Source organism: Solea solea, chromosome 1 (assembly GCF_958295425.1).
Source record: "Solea solea chromosome 1, fSolSol10.1, whole genome shotgun sequence".
Classification (NCBI taxonomy): Eukaryota; Metazoa; Chordata; class Actinopteri; order Pleuronectiformes; family Soleidae; genus Solea; species Solea solea.
Genome location: NC_081134.1, coordinates 18,073,807 through 18,084,612, shown reverse-complemented (window position 1 = coordinate 18,084,612; position 10,806 = coordinate 18,073,807). Strand labels below are relative to the sequence as shown.

General features: G+C 40.3%; 4 protein-coding genes across 4 annotated transcripts in view; all 4 read right to left on the bottom strand.

Annotated features, from left to right (window-relative positions):
* Positions 1 to 1,218: 1,218 nt before the first annotated feature.
* On the bottom strand, positions 1,219 to 1,670 carry LOC131472154 (histone H2B-like). The gene has a single exon (XM_058649045.1). It carries the CDS (start codon positions 1,658 to 1,660, stop codon positions 1,286 to 1,288), a length of 375 nt encoding a protein of 124 aa, XP_058505028.1. The 5' UTR covers positions 1,661 to 1,670; the 3' UTR covers positions 1,219 to 1,285.
* Positions 1,671 to 4,124: 2,454 nt separating this feature from the next.
* The window catches only part of LOC131471881 (histone H1-like), a 39,784-nt gene continuing 33,102 nt past the window's right edge, over positions 4,125 to 10,806 (bottom strand). Inside the window, exon 2 of the mRNA XM_058648676.1 lies at positions 4,125 to 4,531. Within this exon, the coding sequence (XP_058504659.1) occupies positions 4,379 to 4,531 (153 nt within the window). The 3' untranslated portion in view covers positions 4,125 to 4,378. The remainder of the gene's footprint in view (positions 4,532 to 10,806) is intronic.
* LOC131472143 (histone H2B-like) lies at positions 7,293 to 8,319 on the bottom strand. The gene has a single exon (XM_058649034.1). It carries the CDS (start codon positions 8,309 to 8,311, stop codon positions 7,937 to 7,939), a length of 375 nt encoding a protein of 124 aa, XP_058505017.1. The 5' UTR covers positions 8,312 to 8,319; the 3' UTR covers positions 7,293 to 7,936.
* Positions 9,652 to 10,616, bottom strand: LOC131472033 (histone H2A-like). Its single transcript, XM_058648902.1, has one exon. The coding sequence runs from the start codon at positions 10,556 to 10,558 to the stop codon at positions 10,172 to 10,174; it is 387 nt and encodes a 128-aa protein (XP_058504885.1). The 5' UTR covers positions 10,559 to 10,616; the 3' UTR covers positions 9,652 to 10,171.

The following is a 10,806-nucleotide window of genomic DNA, read 5'->3' as shown; positions in this document are numbered from 1 at the left end:
CTACTCTGTATTTATGTTCATGTACAAATAGACAATTGTGATGCTTTCAAATATGTGAGGTAACTTCAGTAACTTTCAAACTTGATTCATGAAAGTTCTGAGTAAAGAACAGTGATGCAGTAATGATCGTTATTGTTTATTAATAATTAAGTAGCATCACTACATTAATATGAAATGATCAATAAATAACTTCAGGTCTCTCGTGTTTTGTGATACTTCTAGGAACTACTTTTGTATTATTATTGACATGTAGTCAATTTGGTTGAAATACTTAATAGACAGACTGTAAATATGTGTTATAATATGTAACAAGAGTTAACATGTCTATTAAAGATACATTTCATTTCATTTTGATAACTGTGTGGCTTTAGTGAACACAATAACTCTCGCAATTAAAGAAAATTGCATGTGTTACTTGTAACTTTGTCTCTCTTTAGTTTTTAGTTTTTCTGATTAAAGGACAAATGAGATGTGGGGAAAATAACATCAGCAAAACCAATTGTAGGCTTTCACTGAGGATCTTGTGATTGATGAGCAATCACTACCATTTAAAACATGTAGTAATTATTAAGATATTTAACATTCAATGAGTAGACATATTTACGGCAAAATCATTGTGTGAAGCAGCACAGTCTGTGCAGTGCGCACACATGCGGGTGAACTGATACAGTCATTGAAGTAACTAAAGACCCATTTCCAATATTCCAATGCTTCTAAAACATTGTGATGTTGGTAACTAGGGCAACTCTTTTGAAAGACACCAACTGCCTGATGTGTTGTTTCAGGAGAGTGTTGATTAATTTAATGTTCACATGCACATGAATGAAAGTATTGTTCAAGATTATATATTATGTGTTATGATATACACACATTGTCCACTCAAAGGAGTTTGTCAATGGTTCATTTAGAGAATAGATCCTGCTGCTCTTTACTCTCCATTTGTTGTGAAGGAGCTCCTTCGACCATGTTCAAATGTAAACCTAGCAGCAAATAGTCCAGTGACTAAACATTTCATTTGCAACACACAACTTGTGTAATCAAGTCATTTACATTTGATGTATGTTATTCGATTGAGGTACCACTTGTACTTTGAGGCCAGGGTTAATAATTACATCTCTACAGTACGTTGATTGTAGAATTAACCTTAAGGACTGTAATGTACATATGTGTATAATCATTTGAATATTAATTCCATATAAAGATCATGTGAACTCTCTTAGATGAAGTGTGTGGCTCTTAAAAGAGCCGTTGGGTTGATGAGGTTGTTGCAGTCCGAGCAGTGTGTTTACTTGGAGCTGGTGTACTTGGTGACGGCCTTGGTTCCCTCGGACACGGCGTGCTTGGCCAGCTCACCGGGCAGCAGGAGACGCACGGCGGTCTGAATCTCCCTGGAGGTGATGGTGGAGCGCTTGTTGTAGTGAGCCAGGCGAGACGCCTCACCGGCGATGCGCTCGAATATGTCGTTAACGAACGAGTTCATGATGCCCATGGCCTTGGACGAGATGCCAGTGTCGGGGTGGACCTGCTTGAGCACCTTGTACACGTAGATGGCGTAGCTCTCCTTCCTGCTCTTTCTCCTCTTCTTGCCTCCTTTGCCGGCGGTCTTAGTCACGGCTTTCTTGGAGCCCTTCTTGGGCGCGGACTTGGCGGCTTCAGGCATCCTGACACAGTTCAAACAGATGAATGAATCGTAGCAGACGGAGGAGACTCTACTTATTAAGGCTCCATGCAAACACCACTGTGTGCTCCCCCTCCTGTGATTGGTTCAATCTCTCACTGTGGTTGGATGAGGGGGAGATAGTGTTGTCTTTGTTTGAAACACACTGGAGACATTTTAGAAACAAATACATGATACATTTTATTCAAGAAACAAATCCTAACTATGATTCAATCAGAAACGTGTAACATTTTTCTGCTTCAGTATCTTCATGATTATTAATTATCTTTATCAAAGGAAGAAAATGTGTTTTTATCGTTCAATGTCATCAGACATTTTAGAAAATATACAAATCCTAACATTATTTGTACTCATTTTGCAATTTAAATGAAATATACAGTACAGTCAAAGATTTCCTGTCCAGATATTAAAACAGAATATAAATAACAGCCAAACAATGTATGAAGTTATTACCATTGTAATTAAACATGACTTACCATGTGACATTTTGTCATTCAGATGTTATGTATATTTTGTCATTTCTTCACATTTATACATGTAGTGCATCCATGATGGTGCATACAGTTCATTGATGTACTTTATTTATATCCTGAATTCATAGTTATTTGCATTTATATATTTACATGTTTACATTTCATATTAATGTTTGGTTTTCATGATATTGGATAATCATCTATACCTAAACATGACTGAGAAATGCCAGTACTACACTGAAGACCAATTTAACGCTCGATTGAGATGGATGGGAAATTGTCTTTCATTCACCTCAATAGCAGGAGTCTATACACCAACTTCGACCACATTAAGGAATACCTACAACACTTCAAAAATGCTTTCAACATCATTGCGGTGTCGGAAACGTGGATTAATAAAGATAAAGGTGCAGATTTTTACCTGGAGGGATACAAACTGGTCTATGTTAACAGAAGAAATAAAGGCGGGGGGGTGTGGCACTGTTCATTGACAATAACATTGAGTATGAGATTGCACATAATATGTCTGAAGCTGTTGAACATGTAATGGAATGTGTGACAATTGAAATCTGTGTGACGAAAGGCAGAAATATAGTGCTAAGCTGTGTTTATAGAGCACCAGACTCCAGGATAGAGGATTTCAATGAATGTGTGTTAAGGATGTTCTCGGGGACTAGCCAAAAGAGGGTTTTTATCTGTGGTGATGTGAATATTGACTTACTCAACCTGAAACGAAGTACAATGATTGATGACTTCATTAATATGATGTATACGATGGGCCTACAACCCCTCATTACACGTCCAGTGCGACCGTAATTGATAATATTTTCACAAATATTATAGGTACAGGCATAACAAGAGGACTACTGATAAATGACTTAAGCGACCACCTGCCAATCTTTGCTATCTATGACTGGAAGCACACTGTCACAGTGTGCTTCTGTCACACCGAACAAAAATATATATAGAAGGGTCAGGACTGAAAAAGGGATGCTTGCACTTAGAAATGAACTGATGAGGCAGGACTGGAACGAGGTCTACAAAGAAACTGATGTAAATGGTGCTTATGATTCCTTTTTGCAAATATTTAACACACTGTATAATAGACACTATAATAGCCAATATGGATTCAGAAGAAACCACTCGACGGCGCTAGCTTTAACTGAGTCTGTGGAAACCATTACTGACACTATTGATCAGAAATTGCATTCAATAGGAATATTCATAGACCTAAAAAAAGCATTTGACACCATCAACCATGATATTTTGATAGCTAAACTGGAGAGATATGGAATCAGAGGCATAGTACTGGAATGGGTCAAGAGCTATCTTCACAACAGATCTCAATATGTTAAGATGGGCGATAGTTGAATATGCCAGGCAACAAGTCGAGACTGTCACTTGCGACGGAATATCATGGACACATGTACAGACACACATGGAGTCTGATTTGACTGTCTGGAGCTAGACTATATCTCTGAGTGCTACCTGATGCTGAAACATGTTTTCTTTGTCAAATGTCATAAAAAAATTTAAATAAATAATAACTATGAAATGTATGATGATAATGGGGGCGGGACTAGATAAGCTTTTGCTTCTCCCGCTTTTCCCTTTCGGTTATGTGTATTGTGTGAACTGCACTGTTGTGTGATGAGTGATCAAAATGTCATGACCAAAATAAACATATATATTTATATATATATATATATATATATATATTTACATTTCATATTAATGTTTGGTTTTCATGATATTGCGTGACACATGATTTGATTTATGTGATTATTCTTATGTACATACATGAACTGTCTGAACTTTATAAACCTTGTAATAAATGAATATCACATGTGTTACTTGCGTTGTCTCTCTTTAGTTTAGTTAATCTTCTGAGGTCTTACTAAAATATGAACGAGATGTGGAACGAAACAGTAACGCAAATATGTTATCATTTATAAATAATGATGTAGTGAGAATCTTGTGAATGACATGCATATATTTAAAATACTCAGATACTTAGAACAACATATTCAATTAACAGAAATAGACATCAGCTACTATATTACACCTAATACTATGTCGTTTAAACATTATTAAAATGTATTTCATTGAGGTTTAATATTCATTATAACAACAATAATTGAGAAGATGGCTGAGCTCTTTGAGGACACAAGTGTGTGGCTCTTAAAAGAGCCTTTGAACAGGATGGACATGTCTCAGTGAGGACAGCTCACTTCTTCTTGGCTGCGGTCTTCTTCACTTTGGGTTTGGCGACCTTCTTGGTGGGAGATTTCTTGGCTGCTGGAGACTTCTTCACCACCTTCTTTGCTGCCACCTTCTTGTGGCTCTTGGCCACCACCTTCTTAGGGCTCTTGGCCGCCACCTTCTTGGGGCTCTTGGCTACTTTCTTGGCCGCTGCAGGTTTCTTCACCTTCTTAGGAGACTTTTTAGCAGCTACTGGCTTCTTAGCTGCTGCTGCCTTGGGCTTTTTGGCCACTACAGGTTTCTTGGCGGCGGGCTTCTTGGCTTTAGGAGTAGCCTTCTGTGCTGGCTTCTTGGCTTCCACCTTCTTGTTGATCTTGAAAGAGCCGGAGGCCCCGGTTCCCTTGGTCTGGACCAGAGTTCCGTTGGTCACCAGAGTCTTGATGGCAATCTTGACGCGGGCCTTGTTCTTGTCCACATCGTAGCCTCCGGCAGCCAGAGCCTTCTTGACAGCGGCCCCTGACACGCCGCTCCTCTCCTTGGACGCGGCCACGGCTTGAACGATGAGTTCCCTGACGCTGGGGCCGACCTTCTTCGGCTTGGGAGCCGCCTTCTTCTTGGCTGCTTTCGCCGGGGCGGCGGCGGCGGCGGCGGCTGGAGCTACTTCTGCCATGATTCGTGGTTTCCAAGTTGAGCTCAGACTGACAATGATCGCAGTGAAAGAGAGCGGATTCTTGGAGAGCACACAGAGAGGAGGCGGTAGTTGAACGCAGCATGAGAACCGTGAAGACTCAACGCAGCCGCGGCTCCTGTGTGCAGCGTGAACACCGGGACACTTGTGTTTTCTCTTCACTCACAAAAGAGTTTCAATGAGTGTGTGAGAGGAGCTGGAGGCTCACAGTGAACGGAGTCCATAGCGGACTGGTCTCTCTTCATATTGAAGTCATGAAGAGCTCTGATGTTCTCTGTGTTTTCTTTGTGGAGCAAACGAACCTCAGCTGTTCACCGCGGTGAGCAGCGCTGCTCGGCGGCTTTTCACACTCGTTTCTCTCCTAAAAGCAGGTGAAAAACACCAGAGCTTCACCAAAACCTGTTTCTCGGCTGCTGCACACGTTTGTTCACAGAGTCCGAGTCAAAACAAGCAGCTGCTGATGATCACTGTGTAATAAAGTGCACTTATTGTGCAGCAGCAAACACACTGCTGGTGGCCGAGGCTCATGCTGAAGTTCACACACACACTTCTGTCACAGCTGTGAACTGAAATGACAACAAACCTCAGGCAGTGATGACTCTCTCAATACTTTTATATTTTGATGTAAATAATCTGCATCTTCAGTCTTTTAACTACATATTTATTATTATTTCACAAAATAATATTATGACGCCTCATCTTCTACAGTTTGTTCCAGCTGTGATTTGTCTGGATCATGTTCTTGGAACATTGTTATGATTCTCTCTGCAGGTCTCTACTGTGAAAATATTGACCTGGTTACATATCAATACTTACATACAAATACTCTGTAGTTTTGCTTTAAATTAATAACAATGACTTTATTTGTGTTTGTGTAGTGAACACAACAACATTCTATACCTCATAATAAATGATTAGTATATGTGTTGCTTGTATCTTAAATAGCAGCAAAACTAACTCTAAGTGCATTTTCACTGTTGATCTGCAGATATATCTTTGTTGATTTTTATCAATAATGAAGTAAACATTCAATGTCTCTGGTAATAAATGATTAATAACTGACTTGACTGTAACTTATGTTTCTTCAGTTAGGACAGTTTACTGATGTCACCAGTTTCAAATTCTGTTTTTGGAAAAACAGGAAACAAATCAAATCCTGTATTTTGGACTGTGACAAAATTAATTCATTTCTGGCTCTAGTTATATCTTAACCTCAAGTGTGATAAGATAATTCAGACAATCCCTCGTTCAGAGAAAGACAAGTTTGCATGTATTACAAAATATTGTCCTACCATTATAAATGCAACATATGGCAACTTTTCCTAAACCTCTTATGTGGTACTGAACAACATTAATGACCATTTATTATCATTTGTAGTTTGTGTGGAAAACGTCACCTGATTTCTGGTTCACGCTCCTTTTTCTTCCCTCAGCCAGTTTCTGTGTTTCATTCACAAACTGGCGTTAAATGACGTCAGTAAGGTGCATGATTAAATAAATGGACTATACTAGGCAGACTGTATTTTTTGGGACCCCCTCCATCGATGTTATTTATGAATTGAAATCTGAAACTTACCAAAGTTACTAATAAAAGTTAATTCACATTTTACATAGCTTAATCTTTGGTTACGAGTTGGTTCTTTGTATGCCAAAATAAGTCATGTGTTGTATATTAAACAGTCTATGAGACTATTTTGTGATTTTTATTACCGTATTTATACGTTACTACAAGGCCCTATTGCTATGCTATTAAATAAATTATCCTTATCTTATCCATTGCGAGTGTCATTAAGGCAGTAGTACCAGTGAATCACCAATGGGTGTCAGCATTGCTATGTAAACAGAGCAAATAAGATACATGTTGTAAGCTATTGCATTTGGCAGAAAATCTTAATTAAATGTGTTGATTAAATTGAATAGTCAAATATACAGCAGTAAGGGAAACTGTGCTTTATGGTAAAGAGGTTTATTTTCATGGACAAGCATCAACTGTTTTCCATTTTCTGGTATTCAACACTCAGAAGCTCAGCTCCTGGTCTGGACTGTCCAGCAGTTTTCTTCACTGTTCTGGATGTTTCTCTGGATGGTGTACTGTGCAGTGTTGTTTTTGGAAACCATTCTAGATTTAGTCTTTTGGACTAAAACGCTTATAAGTTTTAGTCACGTTTCATTCATTTCTATATGTGATAGTTTTAGTCCAATTTTAGTCAACGAAAACTCAAAAAAGTTTGTCAGTTTTTGGTTGTTTAAAAAAAAAAAATAATTAAAAAAAATATATAGTCTTTTAACAAATCCATTTAGGTCAATATGTATTGGAGATAACTGTTGGGCAGAAACCTTTAATCTCCATATTTCAACAGTTTTGTTCATGAATTGATGCCGACTTCAACATACAACAGTGTCACACATAAGTTGGAAATGAAATTTCCTCCGCCGGTGGTGCGCCGCGACCAACTCTAGATCTTGGAAGGGCTCGGAAGGGCTCAGGGCGAAGGTGGTTTACAGCGAACCCCCGCCTAGACTTTGCTGCGGCTTCTCCCGCCCGTCTGTCGATCGGTGCAGACTGTCCTCGCTACGCCCTGACAGCGGCACCTCATCAGGACGAGGAGTGTAAATCGTCCTGAAACGCGGACCAAGTCATTTTTAGGTTTTGATTGTCCATCTGTCTGGGCCCCCTGCCAATCGGGCCCTAGGCGCGTGCCTAATTTGCCTTTGCGTTAATCAGCGCCCGTAACATTTTCATTCATTTTACAGTAAACAAATGAAAGGACGTGAAGGTTAATACAGACAAATGTTATTCACATTGTATAAAGATCATGTTAACTCTTAGATAAAGTGTGTGGCTCTTAAAAGAGCCGTTGGGTTGATGAGGTTGTTGCAGTCCGAGCAGTGTGTTTACTTGGAGCTGGTGTACTTGGTGACGGCCTTGGTTCCCTCGGACACGGCGTGCTTGGCCAGCTCACCGGGCAGCAGGAGACGCACGGCGGTCTGAATCTCCCTGGAGGTGATGGTGGAGCGCTTGTTGTAGTGAGCCAGGCGAGACGCCTCACCGGCGATGCGCTCGAAGATGTCGTTGACGAACGAGTTCATGATGCCCATGGCCTTAGAAGAGATGCCAGTGTCGGGGTGGACCTGCTTGAGCACCTTGTACACGTAGATGGCGTAGCTCTCCTTCCTGCTCTTTCTCCTCTTCTTGCCTCCTTTGCCGGCGGTCTTAGTCACGGCTTTCTTGGAGCCCTTCTTGGGCGCGGACTTGGCGGCTTCAGGCATCCTGACACAGTTCAAACAGATGAATGAGTCGTAGCAGGCGGAGGAGACTCTACTTATAAAGGCTCCATGCAAACACCACTGTGTGCTCCCCCTCCTGTGATTGGTTCAATCTCTCACTGTGGTTGGATGAGGGGGAGATAGTGTTGTCTTTGTTTGAAACACACTGGAGACCTTTTAAGAAACAAATACATGATACATTTTATTCAAGAAACTAATCCTAACTATGATTTAGTCGGAAACGAGTAACATTCTGCCAGTGGCAGTCCTTCCTACAGGCAACATAGGCGCTTGCCTAGGGTGCCATCTAGTTAGGGGCGCCAAAATACGTGGCGAGAAAAAAAATATAGTATTAAAATTATAATGTCTATTAACCTAAGATCCACCATTGCTCAAGAACGCCTCAGTGGTCTGGCCACAAGAAGTATAAACCATGAGGTTGGTGGTCAGATTTCCTACCAGGAGGTTATAGGTGACTTTGCGGCAAGGAAGGCCAGAAAGGTGGCACTGTAAATGAAGTGTGATATTGTGTGTGTAGTAGAATATATTATTCTATTCACTTGGGGTGAATTTGAACCTTATTTGTTTATTTTTTATATTATATTTTGATTAATAGGTTATATGAATCTTATTTAACAGTATTTAATTTTGCACACAATGTTTTATTGTTAGTTTATTTTTTTGATTTGATTCTTTAGTGTGCATTTTTTGTTCACAGATGTTGCACTACTGTTAAAGTTAAAAATTTAATTTTTGTATATTTAGAATTGAACAGGTTTATTCTTTTGCACATATTGTTATATTGTTTGTATTATAATTGTTTAAATAAATGTGCAATTCTTTGGACATGAGTTACTTTCTTGTGGGGAAGGGGCGCCATCAATCAAGCTCGCCTAGGGCACCAAATGGTCTAGGACCGCCCCTGCATTCTGCATTTCTGCTTCAGTATCTTCATGAGGATTATTATCATGATGAGTTGTGTGTTTTACTTTGCTCTGTGTCGTTTTTACATGTTCTTCATTCTTTTTACAAGTGCAAAGTAGTAATTGCTTTATTCAATGTATAGAATAGAATAGAATAGAATATACTTTATTAATCCCTTGTGGGAAATTCTTTCATCACAGCGCTCCAGTGTACAAAGGTAACGAATGTTATAGCAGAAACTAATCTTATAGCAATAGTATCATGTGCTCTACATGATACATTATAGTATCAGCACATTATAGTATCATGTGCTCTACATCACTATTAACTACAGAAGTAACAAATAACATCATTGTATTTACAATCAGACCTCAGAATAATCACATTTGTAATAACTGAAGAGACGAAGTAACAAGTAAAACATGTAATATTTGTTTATTACATGGTTTAGAAAGTCATTGTGTTCATAATCACATCAGACATTTGATGTATCATATAATCGTATATTGTGCCCTGTTAATACAAATATTGAAATGACTTACACAACAGAGCTGCAGAGAGAAACATGACAGTGTTGCACGTATATATTTATGTTATGTATAATGTATATGTATATTGTGTTGCATTGTTTCTTTCACTTCCCTCTTCATTGTATCAGTCTCATCCTAATGATTGAATCAAGTGTTAATGCGTTTACATTTTCACTAAACTACAGTAACACAGTGGGTACGTGTATTTGATGTATATATAAAATGATGCATGACATCATCAATCACATATTGTGAATGGAATATGTTGTTTGATGTTTATTATATATCATTATTAATAAACATCAACATAACATTGACAGTTTTGCTGTATTTTAAAGGAGGATGAGCAGTTTTTCAGAGTGAGTGTGTGGCTCTTAAAAGAGCCTTTTGTTTGTGGAGTTGTTGTGGTTTACTTGGACTTGGCGGGCTTCTCGGTCTTCTTGGGCAGAAGAACAGCCTGGATGTTGGGCAGCACGCCGCCCTGAGCGATGGTCACTCCGCCCAGGAGTTTGTTGAGCTCCTCGTCGTTGCGGACGGCCAGCTGCAGGTGGCGGGGGATGATACGGCTCTTCTTGTTGTCGCGGGCGGCGTTTCCAGCCAGCTCCAGGATCTCAGCGGTCAGGTACTCGAGCACAGCGGCCAGATAGACGGGGGCGCCGGCACCCACACGGTGAGCGTAGTTGCCTTTGCGCAGCAGCCTGTGAACACGACCGACGGGGAACTGGAGTCCAGCACGAGAGGAGCGAGTCTTTGCCTTGGCGCGGGCTTTTCCGCCGGTTTTGCCTCTTCCTGACATGGTTAATTTTTACTAGATTTTTCTGACAAACTCAGAGAAAGTGTGACTCAAACAGCGCAAACCCTCCTTTATATGTCCACGAAAGCGCGGAGACTCCTGCCAGACCAACCAGAGCCGAGCAGCAGAGGGGGGGGGGATCACCCTCTGCGCTTTCAAGCCACTTTTGTCCAATAAGCAGCGGGGTCTCGGGCTCCTCTGGGCGGCGCTGCGCTCCTGGAAGAGCCGCTCACCACCAATCAGGAGCCGGA